This window comes from Peromyscus eremicus, chromosome 5 (assembly GCF_949786415.1).
Source record: "Peromyscus eremicus chromosome 5, PerEre_H2_v1, whole genome shotgun sequence".
NCBI lineage: Eukaryota > Metazoa > Chordata > Mammalia > Rodentia > Cricetidae > Peromyscus > Peromyscus eremicus.
The window spans coordinates 16582237-16604690 of NC_081420.1; the positions used below are offsets into that span (position 1 = coordinate 16582237).

The 22454-nt window shown below is 42.0% G+C and overlaps 1 protein-coding gene across 1 annotated transcript in view; it reads right to left on the bottom strand.

Annotated features, from left to right (window-relative positions):
- Positions 1 to 22454, bottom strand: part of Rnf144b (ring finger protein 144B) — a 55603-nt gene that overhangs the window by 14782 nt on the left and 18367 nt on the right. Inside the window, exons 2-3 of the mRNA XM_059262990.1 lie at positions 18158 to 18262; positions 7814 to 7874 (exon numbers count right to left, since the gene is read on the bottom strand). Of these exons, the coding sequence (XP_059118973.1) occupies positions 7814 to 7874; positions 18158 to 18262 (166 nt within the window). The remainder of the gene's footprint in view (positions 1 to 7813; positions 7875 to 18157; positions 18263 to 22454) is intronic.

Genomic DNA, 22454 nt, shown 5'->3' on the forward strand with positions numbered 1-22454 from the left:
TTGTCCACACTCTTGACTAGTACCCCTGGGTGTTGTCCACACTCTTGACTAGCACCCCTGGATGCTGTCCGCGCCCTATTCTGAGACTTCACCCACATTTTACTTATTTATGCAGTAAGGGAGGCTCAGTCCTCACCTTAATTTGACTTTGAGGCATCGCCCCTCATTGTTAAAAAACTGAAAATTAGGCATGTCTATTTCTCACTCTTAATTCAACAAGACTGGTTTCAAGTACTTGTCAGGGACTTGGGCACATGAAATACAAAAATATAGATTTCTATGCTCAGAAAACTCACAGTATGAAGATGCTCACTGTGTGAAATGAAAGATTTTTAAAACAATATAACATCTAAAAATTAAAAAAAAAAACTAGCAACACAAATGATTGGGAGTGCATCTCACATGACAACAGAAATGAAATTATTGATAAACACTTGTGAGCAGTGCTTGGGATGGAGATAAGGGTACTTAATAGCTACTTACAGAAAGCCCTGTATGCTTTCTTTCTTGTCCCCAAATCTATAATAAAATTTCCCGTTTTAATGAAGTCTAACATCAGAAGGCAAAAGTGGTTTCTTCTAATCACAGACAAAGCAGGTAACACACGCTGGGATGAAAATGAGGAGATTAAGTCAGAAAGGGCAAAACCACTCTATAAACACAGATTGAAAAAGAAGTCCCTTAGGTAGCCAGGGTGCAGCCAGCCTGCATGTGGAGACACAAGGGGAAAAGTCTCTATCCAGATGTTAGAATTAAGCTACTGTACTTAAAGGAAGCACCAATTGATGCCAGGACACATCCTGATGGGCCCTGGCAGCTTGCAAGCCAAATGCATCTCTCGCCAGATCCAAGACGAGTGGTACCACGCTGGCAGCTTGAAACTAACCATGGCAAAAGTATTCACATCTTGAAACGGGTAGGCATTACCAGCTAGAGGGTCACAAAACAGAAGCTAAGCTGAAATAAGTACATGAGTACACAAAACCCACATCATCCAGCACAGAAAGTCATGGAGCACTGAGCAGGAAAGTGAAGAGCAGAATTTGCATAGCATAAAAGGAAAAGAAGCCGGAACTGCAACCATGATGGGGCTTTTCAGTGCATCTCATGGCCAATGGTTTCTACTTCCAGATCATCCTTCATACAGACAGACACATACACCTGTAATAAAACCCACACGTGTACACACCCTTCAGGTGGTGTTTGGTTGTAGATACTAACTTGGCATTCATTAGTTGCTTGCTGCATATCCTGCTTGGCTCTTCAACCTCAGTGAAGCACTGGGTCCCCTACCCTGGAGTACAGGCAGTGTCTACTAGTTAGGATGGAAGTACATCAAAAGCAGGTGCTTCTGGAACCCCCTGCAGGGTTTCCAGCACCTCTCCTGCTCTCAATCAGAGGGATACACTCTGTGCATTCTAGTCAACCTCAGCAGTCTGAGACAAGTCCTTCTCTACACACAGAGGATCGGAAGAATTTCAGTCACTGTCTCGAGTCCCCATCTACCACTCAGCACCACTAGCTGGGTGACATGATTAAAGCCTAGAGGAATGTCCGTCCACACAGCAGGGCACCTAAGGAACAAGACAGCATCATTGGTGCATAAGGTCTGATTTGAGGGATACTTTTTCCACATAGATACTTGCACAGGTCCTTAGAGGCTTATATATACTGTCCTGGTCATTTATTCTGCTTACTAAAGAAACAGTGGGATTATCATCTCTCTAAACCATTAAAAAAGTAGCATCAATGAATAATCTGGGAGAAAAGACAAATCTAGTCAAACTCCTGAAAGCCCTCCCACTTTCTATTTCTGTGTTAAAGTCAGGAGCTAAGCAAAGTAGGGGTTAAGGAAGAATGGACTACCCAAGAGAGTAAGTGACTCAGGAACACAGAAATGGGGCTGAATTTTCTCTCTTGCAATCCAACAGCCATGCCCAAGTCTTCTACAGATGCACACAGAGACATTTTTGAGTGAAAAGAAAAAGATGCCTTTGGACTGGAAAGCATAAAGGCCATTTAAGTAAGAGGCTCTTCTCTCCAGTCTCCAGTTTTCATCAGGGTGAAGGCCCCAGAGTGCACATTTTCTGCTCTTTCAACGGGCTAATTACTAATTTGGTTACAATTGCTAGAGATAAACTTTTGAGACTGCTCCACTTTGGAGAACCATTTGACACCGGACACACATTAGTCCTGCTTTCACAGTCATTTTTAACTGTGCATTTTTAATGATCACATTTAAGGCCTTTTGGCTGGAATCATAAACAAGCTGAAAAACTACAAGTGGTTTGGATCTGCTTCTGAAGTTTACCTGTATGAGGCATGTATAAAGGTTTATCCGCGCAAGAAATCAGCCACACTTCATAAAAACAGAAGACAATCCAGAGTGGAAGGTGACGGTAGTCAGCTAGGAGGATCCAAATGCACGAGAACATGGGGTCCTACCACTTAGAAAAGCAATTGTTTAGCCCAACACTTTTCTTCCTTTCAAATGAGATGGCCGAGATTAACACCACTCTCCAGAACACACTAAACACACTGACCGCACACAGCATGCTCTCCACAGTCCAAAGTCAAATTCTTCAGCCACCCTCCCATTTTCTATTTTGAGCAGCATTGAATTCTTTGAAAGAAGACCTACAAATATGTACATTTTATTGTGATGCTTTACATAAAAGGAACTGAGAAGTCCATTTAACGAGTTCTAAGTGCCCATGTGCATGCATGAGTATATGCATCCCTCCAGGTACAGATACCAAAACCAAAGGAGGTTCAAGTCCTTTACATAAAATGGCACAGTATTTGCATGCTTTCAGTTATTCCCAGCTTCCTTAAAACACTGACTACAATGTAAATGCTATATGGATAATTGTTATATTATTTAGGGAATAATAAAAAATGAGTATACATATTCAGTACACAAGCAATTTTTTAAAAATGTATTTTTGATCCAAGGTTGGCTAAATCTGTGGTTGCAGGAACAACAGATAGGAGGCTGGTCATATGATGTATTTCCTATTCTGAGTTACTGATAACCAGAAAAACACAGTAAGCTCCAGAAGGCGGGCTCTGTCCTCATGTAAGTGATTTACAAATGGGTGAAACTGAAAGTCTGTTCTGCAAGACTCACATGCAATACTCCCAAAGACACTTTACATGGTATGAATCCCCCCCCTTGGCTTCTTCCAGTCTGAGGTACCCTATGTCTCATCATCACCTGTGGACCTCCCTTCTCTTTTCACCTGTGAGGAAAGAATTTGTGGAAGAAACAGCCGTGCACATCAGTCTTCAAGCCTGTACCGTGCACCGTGGCTGAGTATGCCTCTGGGAACCCAGGATAAGAGATACATTGTAGAGCCGGTCTTCCCCATCTGCAGGCTCGGCGTGCATAGATTTAGCTATCCAGCACCCTGCAGTGAGCCCTACTGCTCATGTTCTTCAGGATTTCATGGGTATAATTGTGCCCATTCCTCTCCTATATCAACTGCTGTGGGATGTTCTGTATGGCAAATGTGTTGCTAATTAGTCAATAAATAAAACACTGATTGGCCGTTGGCTAGGCAGGAAGTGTAGGCGGGGCAAGGAGGAGAATAAAGCTGGGAAGTGGAAGGCTGAGTCAGAGAGACACTGCCAGCCGCCATGATGAGAAACAGGATGTGAAGATGCCGGTAAGCCACGAGCCATGTGGCAAGGTATAGATGAATGGAAATGGATTAATTTAAGCTGTAAGAACAGTTAGCAAGAAGCCTGCCACGGCCATACAGTTTGTAAGCAATATAAGTCTCTGTGTTTACTTGGTTGGGTCTGAGTGGCTGTGGGACTGGCAGGTGAGAGAGATTTGTCCTGACTGTGGACCAGGCAGGAAAACTCTAGCTACAATCAACCCTCTCTCTTCAAACTTAAATCCACATGCAAGATGGTTCATCAGGGAAAGGCACTAGCTAAGCAGTACAGGCCTGATGACTTGATTTTAATCCCTGGATCCCACGCACAGGTGGAAGGAGAGACCAGCTCCACAGAGTTTTCTTCTGACTTTCATGCGGGCCTTGGCATGCAGGACTCTCCCCTCACATCACACATATACCACACAATATTAATAAATGTGTCAGTTTAAAAGACATGCAAATAGGAGGGAGACTGGTGGGGAAGAGGGGGTTCAGTGGAGAAACAACTGGTTAAGAGTGGACAATGGGACACATGATCAAAGTCCATCATATAAATTATGAAATTGTAAAGGAATAATTTGTTAAGTTCATAGAATATAAGAATTTAGACCAAAGCAGCCCACACCCCAAGGCTGACCTTGAAACTTCATGATCAGCATGACATGGTGAGCATGAACATGATCTCAAAGGGATTAATTGTGACATACTTCATCAGAGAGGCAAATTCGCAGACTCTGAACTTCAATTCACTTCTGCAAAGGAGACCTGGTGACTGAAGTAAAGGCCCATGGCTATTTATCCTAAGACTGCTTGCCCATGCAGTTTTACAAAGCACGAAATGCTATTTCGAACTTCTCTACTTCTGTATTCTGACAATATTAGGAAATCGAAACAGCCTGGGAAATGAAAATGGCCATGAGATGTAAGAACTGCTATATCCGACCCAGATGACTGTTTTCAGCTTTTAAAACCGAAATCCGATCAAGTCCAGCATTGGGGGAGGGAAAAAAGGGGAAGAGAACAAATAACAAAACTGAATCTTCAACCCTTGTTTTTCCTACACGACAAGCAGGGGCATCTGACACGCACCATGTGCACTTTGCTTTTATTCTGTTGTATACTTTCTCAACCAACAAGAGTGGTTTTCCTGTCATCCTCTGCCACTGTGAGACTACCACAAGAATTTTTGTTATTGTGGGAAACACCACACACCCAATTTAATTTAATTATCAGCTGAAATAAATCAAGCTGTATTAATTTCTATGACCCGATGCATTTTTAATTATGCTTAAGTTAATTTGCCTTTGATATCTCAAAGAAGAGGAGTCTTCTGCAGATAGTTAAAATACCATTAAACTAAAGTAATCAGAATTAACATCTGCTACAGTCAATATGGTCCATATAGACAGAATACCCACCGTCAAACAGACTGCTCTCTAGAGAGTTGCAAAGACTTAAAGATTTTCAAATTTGGAATAACATCTAAAGTCATTTGTTCTAACACTATTACAAGACCCACAAAAGTCTGCATAACTCAAGTTTGGTGAGTTTCAGATCAACCCCTAAGTTACAGCTGGCTATCCAAAAGAAATGACAGTATTAAATAAATTTTAATTGCTGCTACCTCCACAGGACTCTTTTCTCTTTAATATGGCCATGTTGGACATCCTACCAAAGTGAGTCATGGTCTCCTGGAAGGTGATTAGAGAAAGTAGGATTCATACCTAGAATAAGGGAACCTGAATTAAAGGAGATGAATACGATGTGTTGTAGAGAACTTGCAGATTGTAAAGTTTCTAAATGACACTCGAGAACCTAGAAGACTAAGGAGGAAACCTTCAGTAAAAGATGTGGGTTAAGATGAAGAGGAAACAAGTGATGCTGTTGGACTATACCGAAAGAAGTGGCTGCTGAGGTACAGGGAACATGAAGCTGAGGAGAAAGTGTGCCTGACAAGAAGGTTGTGAAGGATACAGCAGGTCATCATTGTCCAAAAAGATGAACTCACGCTTAAAATAGTATCCAGAACTGTAAAACATTATAGAATTTAATCTCTTTATAGAAAAACCTCAATTTCTTGAGTTTGCCCTACAGTAGGATACCTACCTAGACTTTGTAAGTAAACAAATTGTATGTATAAAAAAAACTATTTGACTGACTTATCATGGATAAAAGTAGAGACATGCAACACCATCTACAAAGATACCCTGATTGCAAAGCCTGTCTAATTTTTTGTAATTAGACAGAACACACTACCACATGTCATGAAAGTATAAGCCAATCATAAAAAAAATTTAACACTGGAGTACTCAAAAAGTCCCACAAAGCAAAATACCACCTGGGGAAAGAGTAGGAAGATGTCTTGTTGATTTTTTTCCCATGTCTACCTCACTCACAAGGTTATTAACCCCACTTGGATGCAAAGACCTATTTGGCCAGCTAACTAAAAACTGCTCTGTTCCTCTAACAATGGGTCTGTCATTACACCTATGGTAGTATGAGGATGTTTCCTAAAGACTGTTATGATGATCTCACTTAGGGAAAGAGGACATAAGAAGAAGAGTGTATAATATAAAGGTGATTTTTCAAACAAGACACAGGCAACAGTCAGGACATGACTTGTGGATATTAATAGCAACCTTATTGTACTCAGGCTCTTGGCCACTATGTTTAAAATCAACCACAACTTTATATTCATCAGTGAGAAGCACAGGAAGTTTTAACTTCAGGAGCCATTAGCACTTATCTAGTGTTATTATATTCCTCGTATGTAAACAATAAAGAAGTAAGCCTGTTGCTGAGGGCTGGGTATGTAGTAGTTAGGGAGAATGACTGTAAGAGAGGGAATACTGTTATGTAGACCACAAGAAAAAAAATCAGCTTGATATATCAGCCTTATGAGTTTAGTTGGGTGATCCACCCATGACAGAAGAACAAAATAGCCCAAAGTTCATAGACCATAGGACCAAGTGAGACTTTAGTTGAAGAAAGTGAATGACATCCTGACAGTTCCAGACCAAGATGCTGGCCCTCAGAAGTTTTATGCTCATATTACATTAGGATTGGTAATATACTCAGTGAGACTATATTAAGCCTATGCAAAAAACACCTTCCTCCGACTTCTCAAATACTAAAAAGATAGACCATCCAGTTCAAGACTGGTTTAAGGATGGCAGGAGGGAATGGACTCCTTGAAAAGATCTGTCAGAGGAAATAGGAATAAAAACACACATCCTACAGATAGACGGGCTGTGTAAGGAAAAAAGGCTATGAATGTAGTGGGTAGCTGTTACAGCTTTGACCTGGAAGTACCACCCCCATTGAGGCTTCAGTAACGGTCACGCCTACAAGGCGGGGCCAAGGGAGGACCCTAAAGACCCGAGATCCTGATGTGCCGGTTCTCTTGGTTCCTGGACCCTGGACGCTGGAGGTAGACCAAGCAGAGTTCTCTAGAGAACACCGCCGGACTGCGCTACGCCTTTCCCAGACCTTGTAACCTATCCCTTCACTTGTAAGTTACCCCACAAAATAAACCTCCCTTTTAACTACATGGAGTTGCCTTAATATTTTAACCAATACTAAGAAAATTGCTCCAAGGCCAAAGTTAGAACATATCAGCCCAGCACTTTGTAAATGCTACTAGAGTAACACACATCCAAATTCTTAGATATCGCCATGACTACAGAGGTAGTACCAAAAGGATAGACAGTGAATACTTTATCATGAGGACCAATAACAACGTTTCAGCTGGTTGGTGTTTTAAAATGATCTTCAAGAGTGAAAAACATGGTGATAAAACTCTATTTTAAGAGTTACTTTCTTCTGTGTTACTATAATGAAACCATCTTACTTTTGCAATACCTTTCTGGACATAGCCCAAAATTAAAAATACAAAATAACCAACATAATGAAAATTCCATTTCCTGCTAGTCTGCATTTTTTTTTTCCTGCTAGTCTGCATTTTTTCCCCCCTGGCGGTGGCTGGGAGATTTGAAATTGCATGTGGCAATTACTGTTTTACACCTTTTGTAGTTCCCTTGTGGTTCTGTTGACAGCGCACAGGTGCTTTAACCTTGCATGAAAGCTCCTGTGAAGACGATCTATATAAAAACCACATTCACTGCTGGAATAAACAGAAGAATACGTACCTCTTTCAAACTTTAACCGCTGATACAGTTGATACTCGGCCACAGGCACCAAACAGGCAATCTGAAATCAGAGACATGGGAGAGAGATGAGATTTCGGTCAGCGGAGGGTCCCGCATCACCAGCCCTTTCGGATGCCGTTCTCTGACTTTGCCTCTACACCCTCTCTCCCAGTTGTCTGGAAACCATTGTCTCTACTTGTTCATGCAGTAACACATACAGCAATTTGCAAACCATGCCACGCCTCTTACCATGGCTAGGCACCAGTGCTCAGGCCATCAGTAACAAAACTCACTGCTTGCCTCCATTCCTTAGGAAGCAGCTACTAACCAAGTTTTGCTATTTGTGGCTCTCACATTGTTTGTATGCAGGTATGGAAGAATCTCTTTCCTTCTCTACACTCAATGAAACAGAAACTTTCCAAAGACCATAGCTCTAGCTTTGGATCTTTAAAACTAAGGTTAAGTAAGTAGACAGCGCCTCAGCAATTATGCAGATTTTGTACATAGAAATGGTACGCTCCTAATGAGACCAACTTTTCTCCTGACAAAAGTCACTTCACTTCTACCACACTGGCACATTGTACAACGGCAACAAGGGACTGTCTTATGACATTATTTGTGACTAGAATCCCATTTCCGCTTTGGACAGCAGAATGAACCAAGGGCTTCCCAGTAAACAACAATGATTCATACTAACAGAGTCACTTCACATTAAACATCTTAATACTATATGTCTAAGTCAGAGGGAGGAAAAGCTAACTGCTCTTATAAACTGGAATTCTAAAAATATTAGTTACATTGATGGCAGTATATAACTACACCAGTGTTGCCAAATTACAAATGAGAAGGATTTGAGATCAGCCTCCCAGACATTCAACAAGCTAATATGGGCCCCTACTCTTAGCCTTGGTAATTCCAGCATTAAACTATTAAGCTACTATATGTATGCATTATTATATACATTATGCATATATGAACTATAGATATGATTTTGTTACAAAATATACTTAAATAAAAACATTGTTGCAATTCACAAAGCAAAGCCTGCTTGGAGAAAGCTACAGTAAGATGATGATATAAACAAATTGCATTTAATAAATATATTTTAAAAGTTCATTCAAAATATGTATAATTATGTACCTCAAAAGTAGTCTCAATCTGTTTATTTCACAGTCAGACTAAGTTAACAAAAATGACTTAAAGACCACAAAATAAACAAGTTCAGTCTTCTGCATACCTAACTCAAAGTCAATCCATTGTGAAAAATTTCCCTTCAAACTTTCTTTTACCAAATTTGAAAAAAAAAAAAGTGTTTTCCTCTGGTACCTTAAAGAAAAGTCCCTTAGCAACCTTGTGAGAAAAATAGGGCCAATTTCATGATATATACATTTTGCTATAGTTCTGTTAAAAGTATGATTGGATCTTAGCAATATGAAAAGCTAGACTGTTCATTTGTTATAATATCACCCAAAAAAACTCCCCTGAAAGTCAAAGGCATCATGAATAAATTCAGAGTTAAAGAAAGAAGTCCAGGAAACAGGCATGAGAAAATGGAGCACATTGCTTGACTTTGTCACTGATCACTACGTGTAGAGGACAAATGGTCTAATGCTACTTCAACTTTTGGCCCAAGTTGACTTGGGGTAGGCATCATCTGGGCCCAAAGTGGTGTTCTGTGACCCTGTTTTTAGCTTCTTCCTCTTGAGTGATCTTGTAGATCACTGATTCTACGCAAAAGTCATGAGGCCTCCTCAACCTCAACTAAAATGGTTTTGTGGATTGATGCAGACCTTCTTTAAATCCATCAAAGGAAGCGCCCAATAGTGCTGCTTTTCCAGTGATGAACAAGCCAGATAATAGCTAAGCCACATACTATTTATGGGAGACAAGCAAACAGGAGAGAAAGTGTTTTAGAAACTGATCACATGGTAATAAGGAAAATGACAGAGAGTGACGGAGTAAAACCTACTAACAATGGGGTTGGTGCTTATTTTAAATTAGAAAGGCAGATTTCATCAGACCAACCCTTTATGGCCAACAGGAAAGGCATAAATCTCTAACACTTTGTGTGTTGACCCAGTTTGAGTTTCCCATTTATTATTTCATAAAGTCAAATATTTATTTAGAATTAGGCTTTAACAAAGTAAGTCAACTTTTCCACTAAAGTTTGCAGTCACCAAGAGTTATCAGTGCTTACTCTGATCCTTTCAGAACACAGATAAAGCCCAGAGCACACTCATCTTTCTACCAGCTCTGCCCTTCAGGCTCGTATCTTCTCAAAATGCCTGCTGACAGCCAACCACAGGTAAAGCACTGGGCAGGACCGCTGGGCTACGTACAAGATGTGCTCAAAGAGTGAGATCACTCAGAAGACAAGATACACATCTAAGAGTCAAAGGGAATTGACCCCCTGAATCTGTCACCTCTTCTATTTTGTGGATTAAAACTAATGTCCTCAAGTGTTTTGTTACAGTGTGGCTTTTAGATGAGAGAGAGCTGGACCTAGTTTAAAAAAAAAATGTCCGAAGTATAGCTCTTGGTTTCACTGTCATTTTGGAGCTAAGTTATAATTGTTTAAGGCTTCCATTGGTACAATTATAAAATGTAAATAATTGTGTTAGGATGGGTTCCGGAAGGTTCCACAGGTACCGGTGGAAGGGCTGCAGCAGGTGCCTGAGGGTGTTGACAAGTGCTTGAAGACTGTCAGGCAGCCAGACTACAATCCCTTGAGAAAATAAATGAGACTACAGAGAGCCGTTTTACATCTACCTTTATCCTTCTTGTTTCCCAACACAGATACTCAAAATTGTCCAAAATCACACTGTAATGCTCTTCTAAAACTTTTTATTCCCCAATAACTTCAGACTTATAACATCGTAAAGGTTGAATGAAGACTTCCCAAGTGCTATGCTCTCAACTTCTCCTAGAGAGAACCTTACATAAAAACAATCATTAATTATTAAAAGAATACAACTTAAATTGGTATAATACAACTAAATGATTGCCAGGACTTATTAAAATTTCACACATTCTCCCACTAATGTCCTTTTCCAGTCTGGTACCCAATCCAAGCTACAGCCCTGCATCTAGCCGCAGGGTCTCCTGGGCCTTCTGTGGCAGTTATCAGTTTCTTTCCCCTCCCCCTCTCCCCATGTTTGATATATACAGGCCAGCTCTCTGCATGCTGGTCTCCAACTGTGGTTGCCCTCCCTGACGCCGTCTCGTGATTAAATTTAGGTTGTGATCATATGTGACCTGGGGACCATCAGGAGGCATGTGGGGACCACAAGACTGGTGATGTTAACATCTTGACTTGATTAAAGGAATCTACACCAGATTTTTCTGTCCTTTATAATCTGCACATATCTTGAAGGAGTGCTTTGAGTCAGGATCATTTTTTAAATATGTCTGCCACATGTGTATGGATGCCTCCAGAAGGGGGAGCTGGAGTTAGAGTCTGTTCTAAGTCATCCAACCTTGGTTCTGGGAACCAAACTTGGGTCCCCTGGAAGAGCAGAAATGCTTTTAACTATTAAGCCATCTCTCCAGGCACTTTATTAAAGATATTTAAGATAGCTAGCACCCTTTCAATAATTAGGAGACACACAAGATAGAGACGAAGACACAGATGACTCTCTCTCTCTCTCTCTCTCTATATATATATATATATATACACACACACACACACACACACACACACACACACACACACACACACGAGGTCAGAGAGTGCAGGCAGGGAGAGAGGAAAAGAAAAAATACATGTATAATCACCTTCACTGGTTCAGGGTATTATTATCTAAACAGGTTTTGTGTGAGGAGTTTCAACTGAGTTTAAAGCACACAAACATGAGTTCTAGGTGGTCACACTGTGACTGTGAGTTGGTTACTATGGAATATCTGGAGTTCATGTGACACCAAAGGCTAGTGAGACCACTCAAGTAGTCCATATCTAGCTGTCCCACAGGTAGATAGACACTGTATAAAGCAGGTATTTGGACTGACCACATTGAGGAACTTGGAGGAGGAGCAGATTTGGAAAGCATGTCAAGGGTGACTGAGCTGGGTTTTGCCATGAGAAAGCCCAGCTTGTCTCCAGGATGCATGCTAAGGTGATAGGAAACAACAGTCACTCACAGAAGGGGTTGCTGGACGGTTTTCAGTTCCTACTGATGGTTCTTCCCCAAAATATTAGTATGGTAATTATTTAATTATAATTTCTTATTCCTTTCACTCATGTTTTTCATTTGTTCATGAGGATTCTACTGCACAATTAGGAATAAGAAGTTCGGTCTTTAAAAACAACAGTAATGTCACAGGCAGCTCAGAAAGCTAAAAGGAAAGGGTTTCTGTGTGCTCACCATAAAGAAATGATAAGCATTTCAGTCGGTGGAGATTATCTAACCTGACAGAAACACTGCAAAACCATGCGTGTATTAAAACATCACATGACTATGGTGGTCTGAATGAGAATGGTCCCCATAGGCTCATATATTTGGATGTCTGGTTCTCAGCTGGTGGAACTGTTTAGGAAGGGTTGGGAGGTTTGGCCTTGTTGGAGGAGGTGTATAACTGGGGGTGGGCTTTGAGGTTTCAAAAGCCCAAACCAATTCTATTCTCTGTCTCCATCTCTCTGTCTTTGTCTCTCTGTCTCTGTCTGTCTGTCTGTCTGTCTCTCTCTCTCTCTCTCTCTCTCTCTGTCTCTCTCTTCTTTGCTTCCAACTTGTGGATCAGATGTAAGCTCTCAGCTACTGCTCCAGTGCCATGTCTGCCCATCTGTGGCCACGATCTCTACCATGGTGGCCATAAACTAACCCTCTGAAACTGTAAGAAAGCTCTCAAATGAAATGCTTTCTTTTATAAATTCCCTTTCTCATGGTGTCAGTAGCCAAAACATAGCATTCCATAAAAAGTATAATTTTGCCAGACATGGTGACACACGTCTGTAATCTCAACATTTGGGAGCCAAAAGCAGAAGGATCAGAAAAAAAAAAATAAGAAAAAAAGAAAGGAATGGTGCACCCAAGTCTGGTTCCCAGCATGCAGGTTGGGTAGTTCACAACTAACTATAACTCCAGCTCCAGGGGATCTGTTGCCCTCTTCTGGATTCTGGAATTCGCAGGTCCCAGAACACAAACTGTACATTCACAAAGGGATGCATGCACACACAAATAAAAAAAAAAATCTTTAAAAAAGAAAGAAGGAAGAAATATGTTAAATGTTTATGCTTTATATATCAATTTAAAATAAGTTTAACTAGCGGGGGATGGGGGAGGGTTACACACTCGGGGAGCCGGGACGGCTACACACAGCAGCTGACTGGGCACTTCCAGCAGCCCCAGCTGAGGAGAAACAAAAAGTAGGGCGCAGCTTTTTTTTAAATCAGTGTTTGCTAGAACCATAACATGGGCGCAAGCACCCCCCCACATTAACACTAACCTATAAAAAAGAAAAGAGAAAGGGAAGAGGGAGAAGAGGAGGGGAGAGTGGAGCCTGCCCATCATAAATATTTATGCTGAAAGTGATAGGTAACCCCATAAGTGGATCCTGCAGCATATATTCTTTCAAATGAGAACACTAACATGTCATAGTTAATTCTAAGTTAAGGACAGGCTTCAGGAAGTACTGCCTATTGGTTTTTAAAGTCAGGCCAATAGGAAGGAGAAGTCAAGATTTTATTCAGGTTTGGCCCTTTAAATCGGCTGCTTAAAGAAAAAAAAAAGTAAAGCCACAGGTTGAACAGTAGACTGCATCAGATAAGTGCAATTGGCTGTGGACAGATTATTATGACCCATCAAGCAAGGTCTGGGCCATTGCTGAGATGCTGTGACTTGCAAAATGGAGGCAGGAAAAACCACTTGTACAGAGTTAACCCAGAAACTAGCAATGACTCCATCTCAACCCCAAACACAGGTGGCTCCTTCTAACATCAGAAAGGAGTGCATCCGCCCATTCATCTGAGCACTACACCTAAATACTGGATACCAAATCTTGAATGGAAAGAGACAGAGGGCGTCAAGGCAGGGGGGTGAGGGATGAAAGGTGGGTTCTACAGCTGCCGCGGTGCATCCTGGAACCAAGATCGCTGTTCACATCACCCCTGGCCTTCTCTCCCGCCGCCATCCTAGGGGTTAAAAGAACACACTCATGTGTGCAGCTGAGATAGAATTCAACTAAACGGCTGCTTAGTTTTCTTGTGCGGCTTTTAAAGAATCCCAGAGATTTTATTCTCCACTTACATGGGGCTTTAAATACATCTCAAAAAAAAGAATTTAAATGTGTTCAAAAAATAAATTTCAGCTGGGAACCTCAGAAATATCTCTTGACTCTGGCTTGGCAGATCCCTTGGCCCCCTCCCACCTCCAAAATTTAGCTTTTCTCTAGCTGGCCGGCACACATCACAATGGATGGTTGTTCCCACACATCAGTCCCTTCCCGTTTGTACCCTGACATCACAGTCAGGGGAGAGACTCACTAGCCTGGCCATCTTCATCTTTCTGCCCCGGCTTCCCACCATGGTAACGGGAGGAAGGGGTGTTAAAGAGCAGCCATGAAGAAGGTTTGGTTCCTATAGCTCCAGCCGCCTCTCCCACAGCCACCTTAAATAAACACATCATCCGGGGAAAACTGTATTTTGCACATGTAACTTCAGATTTCCTTAGCCCTTCTTCTCCTTCCTCCTCCCCTGGACCTCTGGGCTATACACACTAAATCCTTCCTACAGAAATTCTGAGACCCTGTTCCTGGCAAGGCTTCCTCGGGTGCACACTGGGGCACTGCGAATAAAAGGCAGCAGACTGGTTGTTTAAGGGCCCCAGGACTTGGAAAGAGGCTTGGTGTGTGAGAGGCGGGTGAGGGGCGTGTTCCTGCCTCCCCTGCCAGCTGCCAGTCGGGGGAAAGGCCGGTTTCTCTGGCCGTGCAGTGACAGGTACTGTTCCGATAGTTCTATGTGCCTATCACTCTGGTGTCACACAGCACAGACAGACAGTGTAGCCTCTCCCAGCAGGGGCATGCTACTTCTCCAGCACTGGAGGGAACTGCCGAGATTAAACATGGCCTTTCAATACCGAGCTTTACTTAAAGCCACGCTGACAGAAATAACCATCTGTGTCCTGTGTTCATAATTCCAGGTTGGACAGGTTCCTGGTTCCAGTACATGGGAAAACCCAGCGGAGCAATTGGTGAAAGTACCAGATGATGCAATGGAGGAAAACTTGACTTTCCCCTAACTCCCAGAAAGGTCACCTCTGAGCCACGAGTCCCCGTCCATCACCAGCTTCTGAGACACTGCAAAAGAAGCTGCCATGTTCTGTCTCCTGTGTAAGCAAAGAGGGCTTGAACTGGGCATCAAAATGCTTTCCTAATGAGGCTATTCTTGACAGATAAACATGAAGAGGCAGAGCCACAGCTGAGCCAATTTAGAGGATTCAGGAAGACAGACAGGGAGCACGGCCAAGTGAGCGAGCTGGACCTACACAGGAAAGCACGCACACAAAGAGCTCATCCAGCTGCAGCCAGAACCATCTCTAACAAGCGTATTTATGCGTCACGGTTAAACATTTTTCTCAAGGGCAAAGAAGAAAAGAGTCGTGGTGGAGTCCAGTCAAGTGCCGGGTAAATGAGCCCCACTGTGAGACAGTCACAAGGGCAGAAACTCTGGGCCATGTAGCAGCATATGGATTACACACGATGAAATCTTTATGGTAGGAAGTGGGTGGCACAGCCCCAGTTCATCTGTGTGTGGTATTACGTTTAAAGGAAGAGTCCCAAAGAAACAGATAAGGCTAATTAGATCTCCAATATAATCTCTGTTCAGTTTGGAATTCAGATAGAAACCAAGCCCCATTGCCATTCCATGGTTTTACCATGGGAGACTGCAAGTCTAGCAGGTTGGTTAAGAATTTGACTATTGTATCTGAATTTTTGTCATTAGCTGGGCTCTCTGTAAAGCCGGTGAGAATAGAAATGGCCCACAAATGCCCTGGAGAGTCCTACTGTTCATCTAATGAGAAAAAGACGTGGTAAATTTTAAATTAGTTTAGTATGGAATAGTTTTGTTCTGTTTTCCCAAATATACTTTGAAATTTTTATGAATTTTGAGAAATATTGTGGGATTGTTTAGTTTTAATATAGCCTTAGAGTAAAATTGCTTTGGGGAGAAAAACTAAAAACAGCTAGTAGCTAGAAAGGAGTGAGAACGTGTACCATTGGGAAAGAATCGGCAGAATACTACCAGGAGATGGGTGTACAAGGACAGTCAGAAAACCTAAAGTCTGCTCTGGGAGAGACTTGGGCTGAACTCAGCACGTGTCTGAACACACTGGCCCTAGCAGTCAACATCCAAGATGTCAGTGGATAGTGCTGCCATGGGAAGTCCAGGACAACCCTGTAACCAGGCTTTCAGCAGTGAGAAAGATTCTCCACTCCGAGCTGTCAATCATGTAGCCATTAACCATGAATGGCTATGAACATTTCAAAGCAATTCTTAAGTGGCACACCAGAGAGATTAAGTTTCTTTTATAGACTTTTAATTGAACTACAATTAAATATCCACACCTGACTGGCAACTGCCAGACTGGGTCTAGATTAATTTCATAAGCTTTGTTTTGAAACCTCACCAAACTGTTCACTTATGTTTAATAGATTTTCCATATAGGAATTAAATAAGAGTTCACCCAAACCCAGCTTGTACAGCCTACCCCACATCGCTTGAATTTCACTTTTATAACTGTCTGGCTCATTGTGTGTTAACGGCCCCTCTGCTGGGTCAGACGATCCTCCAGGATGGTGCAGGACCGCCTTGGCCTCCACTTGGTCTCTGCACAGGGTGGTACCTGCACCTTGTGCTCTCTCTATTTATCGTTGGACTAGGTAAGACATCAGAGAAACAAGTCAGAAAGGACAGCGCCAAGATCGATGCTCTCAGATACTTGGGCCTCCTTCTGCGCATGATTCTGTTACAGAACTCACGGTGAGCAGGGTTGTGAGCAGCTACTTTCTCATACTTTAGTCTCCGCGCCCCAATAAAAGTAAGCAGTGGTCCTTGGGGACAGGATGTACATTTTCAATACTTTTAACAAAACTTTGGCTTTGTTATTTTCTTAAAACGAGTCAATTCTACATCATTAAGTACTCCTTTTATGCTTCCTTTAAGGGTATTTCTTTAAAAGAAAAAAATCTACCTCACTTATACCAATGCTTCATAAATTCCATGCAGGACAGACTAAGTCAGGGTAGGAGTAGTTATACCACTTTCTCCTTGCTTTTCTAACAAAGGGTATGTTTTTTTTAAAAAGTGTATTCAGAAAGATGTGTATCTACGCATACACACAGACATCTACCTATATACATATTTATGTCTACCCACACACTGCTCAGCCCCTAATTATCAAGTCTTCTGCCACACATTTGGTCTGCCTACTTTGTTTCCCCTTAATGCTATGCAACTGTGGTGGTCACAAGAACTGGATGAGAATTCTAGTTCTTTCCAGATGGGTCCCTTGAGGTAAGTCACTTACAGCCTCTGGACTTCAGTTTCCATATCTAAAGGAACACCAGACTTCAGGAGGCTTCTGGGAAGGATTAGCGAGTACACAGGCCAAAGAAGCAACAGGAAGAATACCTGGTGCTAAGCAGGTGCCCAGTGCTTACGGAGTGGACAGTTTATTTCATCAGTTTCTTGGGAGCACTTTTGGAGGATTATACATTCTCTCAGACAAGAGTTCATTATATTCAGGTGAACAGAGCCTGAAGGTCCAGAGGCAGATTTCAGGCCAGCTAATGAGGGGGGCGGGGAATCAAACAAAAGGATGAGATAAACTGCAACCTGGAGAGATAGGAAAACTTGCTCCAAGAGGAAAGGCCTAGCTGATGCCTCAGGCAGCCCCACTGCCTCTCTCCCTGCTCTTTGGAAATGTTTCAACCTTGGGCTACCTCTACAGAAGGCTACATTATGAAACAAACAAACTAGTATAGACATGTGATCATTTATATACCATATAACTCCCTCACTTATGGTCTGTCTATCTTCAAAGTTTTCAGGCTCATGAGAACATTCGTTAAACATCCTCCAAGCCTCACTCTTGGTAACTTTGATTTCTAGCACCTTTGCCTGTTTGAAGAGCTTCTACAACACGTGAGATGGCATACATAAACAGAACTGAGATAAACAGCCATGCTCACAGCTTGTATAAAGATTCCAGCTCCGTGTGGGAATAAAACACTCCTTTAAAAAGTTAACCTCTGTATTTTGTCACTAACTCCCTCGTAGGCAGTACTTAAGAGTCAAGATCCTAAGAAATAATTCAGCAGTGAAGAAGGGAAGGCTATGGAAGGCATCCATACCTCGGTTTCCTGCAGGGTCCCGTGGTTCAGGCACACCATGTCAGGACAAGTGATGGGAGACCCACATCCTTCTCGGATGGACAGCATCATATACTGTTTCAGGCACTATAAGAAGGGAAAAAAAGCAGATATTTTAAACATCACGCCCACTACAGTAGCGCAAAGATTACATAAGAAAGCATCCACTGTCTCTTCCTAAATTGGCTGTCCTGGGGTTCCTGTACTCAGGAGACATAAGTTATCCTAAGTGTGGGTACTAAAGAGCCATCACTTTGGAAAGAATGCAGAGCCAGGCAATTAATTACGGGTGACGTCATCTTAAGAGTTTATTCAAGCCAGACTCCCACATGCTCACTCAGTTTATCCTCCATGACTGGGAAAAGAAGAGAGGCTTTCACATTCACAGCAAAGACCTCCCTCCGTGTTTTCTTTCTTTTGAAACCTGATTTGGTTCACCAATTCTGGTTTGTTTGTTTGTTTGTTAATTTTTGGATGTGTTATTTTATGTGTATGAGTGTTTTTCCTGCACATATATGTGTGTTCCATGTGTGTCACAGAGGTCAGAAGGGGGCGTGGTATCCTCTGGAGCCGAAGTTATGAATAGTTACGAACCACCATCTGGGTGCTCAGAACTGACCCCAATCCTCTGCAAGCACAAGTGCTCTTCACCACCTCCCCCATCTCTCTAACACCCCCAATTCTGTTTTTAATCTAGTGGACCTCTCTTGTAAGTTTACCTGTAAGTAGAATGGACCTCACTCTGGGGTCCTGGAACTAAGCTACCCAAACGGATTCAAAATACTAGTAAGGACTGTTATGTAGGAACAAATCAGGTGGCTTCCTGCTGGTTGGGGACAGCAAAGACAATTTGGGAGAACAGTCCATTCCAAAGACAGGAGCCTTACTGGATGCCACGTTGAGAAGGATTTGGATGTGTTTTGTTTTGTTGTTTTGCTTTGTTTTGTTTTGTTTTGTTGTTTTGCTTTGTTTTGTTTTGTTTTGGGACATAGAGTTTCACTACATAGCCCACTCAACCTTCCAAACTGCTGCTGTTACAGGCATGTCCCACCAGATCCTCCTTGAAGAGCTTTAGTTTAGAAATATAAAAGAGGTACTGGCAACCTTGGAAAGAAGAAATTCTCCCAACAGGTGATGACAGGGGACACCATCCACAAACTTGATACTTATTGATTGTTATACCTGGACCTTGGGCAATGGGTGGAGAGAGTGTAGGAAAGGGATTGACCATACCATGTAGACCTCCATTGTCTTCCTTATCCCCACAACTCAACTACACATGCCCACAGGAAAAAGAAGGCAGACTTAAGAGGAATTCCACATTTGCAGGTGTGACCAAACCCAGCTTGAAAATATTCAGAACAAAGTATTATGTTGCTAGCATGCCTGGTATATAAAGTGAGTTCCAAGACAGCCAGGACTCTGTTACACAGAGAAACCCTGTCTCAAAAAAAAAACAAAACAAAAAACAACAACAACAAAAAGCACTGCCATGCTTCATCACATAAACCATTAAATAAGTCTGGTTATTTGTGGTCAGAATGTTTAGCACAGAGTTGTGAAATCTATGGCTTTTCCTGGCCTCTTAAAATTAATTTTCTTCATGTGAAGATGAAATTCAAGTATCACCATTATATTTCATCTAGAAGCACATACTCTTCTAATTGAAATGATTGATGAATCAATAAGCATGGGTAACAATGCAAGCCAGATGTGTGTCTCTTTGGGGAGTTAGCAGGCCCCTTCCACAGCGAGTAAAGGTCTTCTATCACAGCAAAACCCAGAAACTAGCTTAAGTCTCCATCATGGCCTATTCAAATAAATTTTACAAAATCATGAAAAAGATTTTCAAATGGTAGTTAAAAGACATGAGAACATGCCTGTGACATAGTATAAAACAGAGAATAGGTATCAGGGAGAAGACATCCACTCCCATCACTCTTATCCTGTGAATGGCCTCATTATAGATACTAAATATTAACTTTTACTTTCTTGTTCAAGAAATGGGTGACAGTTCCTTGCCCTGAGATTTACAGTGACGAACACAGTTCAGTCCCAGGGGCGGTGATCTGTGGGAGAAAACAGCATCAAGGCAGTATGGGAACGGTCTCCTGCAGGCAAAACTCCACAGGAACTGTATGAACTGTACACTGGCTCACGCAAAGGGTATCATCCCAAGGGACTCTGCAAAGGGCTACCTTCCACTCTGCTTCTAGAGACTTCCCTGTCTCCCACCAGCCACGTGGTTCCAATATGACTTCCCCCTCTCCTGCCAGCTGCCGCTCACAGAAGCTGAGGTAAACAGGCTCTAAATATATATGTGGCCCAGGCTCAAGGAGAACATGTATGAGGAAAACAAAGCGATCCTATGTGATAAACTTCAGAGCACAGGAGCTGAAGTATACACCCGCTGGAAGTGGGAAATGACGCTACCTAGGACCCGGATGCCTGTCCTCATCACTTTTAAACTAGGAAAGCTAATGTCTGCTTAGTTACAGGGTTCCATGCGTGCGCACATGCGCGCGCACACACACACATACACACATACACACACACACACACACACACACACACACACACCCCTAAAACGAGGCCTTTGTAAGTTTTTGAATTGCTTCATCTTAGACTAGTCCACCCTTTGGAGTTCTGACATCTCCGTTCCAGACTCTCTGCAAGGAACCAGTTAAACCACCTGGGGCAGAGAAGCTGCCCAGACAGAAAAGGTGTGTGAGCCAGAACATTCCACCAGCCTATAGACAAGCTTCTCCTGAGGACTCTTGGAGGGTTTAGAGAAAGCTTAATGTTATATAGTAACTAGAGAGACATCATGTGAGTCTTTATAGGCAAAAATAATTATCTAAACTTACATTGCAAATTTGTACAGTTGAAATATCAAGGTTCCCCATTGGCTTATAGCAGATGTTCCATTTGCTAAGGCAAGGTCCGGTGTCTTGCAAACCATAATATATCAACTAATGAACTTAGAAGCTTTCCCCGCAAACATTCCCCACAAACATGTCTACAAAAACTATGGAGTGCTCTGATTTTAGGAGAGAGGTTGGAGCTGTGTGCACAGACTACAGGCACTGAGTGCATCCACCTTCCTTTATTCTAAGAGACATGTGTTTGTGATGCAGATGTCTTAGTGTAGGTGTTAAGCAGCTGGGAGCTAAGGCACACGACACGCCATTAGTGTGGGCATGCACTTCACCCACAAGCAGAGGGAGAACAGTTAGTCCCCATCGCTGCTCCTTACTACATTTCTCAAATGCCTTGTGTTCATGTTTTCCATTAGCTTTCATTGAAAAACACCATTGCAAACTCTCTCCTCATCACTTCGGCTGGCTAAAGAAGCGCGTAAGAATCAGAAACATTTAACAAGAACCATACAAGCCAAACACAGATAAACAATTAACAACTCAGAAGAAAAAAAATCTGGCACCTAGCTTACACATAAAGAGAAACACACAAAACCACCACCAATTGTTACACTTCACAATCACATGCCGTTAAACTTGAGCGATGTACAGATCTTGCAGTTTTCTGAATGGCTGACAAAGTCTAAGGGGATGTCTCAAAAACATTTCAAAAGCCCAGATGACTAATGAAAGGAAGAAATGGTCCTTTTGTGTAGTTACCTTTCACTTAAATGGCTTAATGGAGCATAGACAAATACTTGAAGATGGTAAGGGTCATAAATAAAACCGGAGACTCCTCATCTCCCTCACTCCATAGCCCACAAGGATTCCAATGAGATGTAGTCAAGCATTCAACCACCAAACACATGGTGAGCCAGGTGATTCGTATTGTTCCTTCCAACTCAGTCTATGACTTATGTCAATGGAATTTTTCAAGGAAGGGTTTTTATCAAGGTTGTTGTTCACACTATGCCAAAGGACATGGTGTTCTTCATAAGGTTTTCTCATCTGCCACAGAGACACACAAAAAGCTTGCAATGTACCCATCTAATAACAAACTATGGGTATAGACAATACAGTTATAGATAGGTAGATGACAGCTGGATGGATGACAGATAATTGGCAGATGATAGGTAGATAACTGATAGATGATAGAGTATTGATAGGTGATTAATGGACTATAGATGATAGGTAGATGATAGGTGGACAGATAGATCATAGATGAATGAGAGGTAGATAGGGGATATGTAGATGATTGATAGACCAATTAATGGATGATAGATTTCTGTTTCCGTGTGTTCTTTACTATATTGCTTGTTTCACCTAGAGCTTCCATCTCTAGCTTGTCAGAAAGGTCTTCT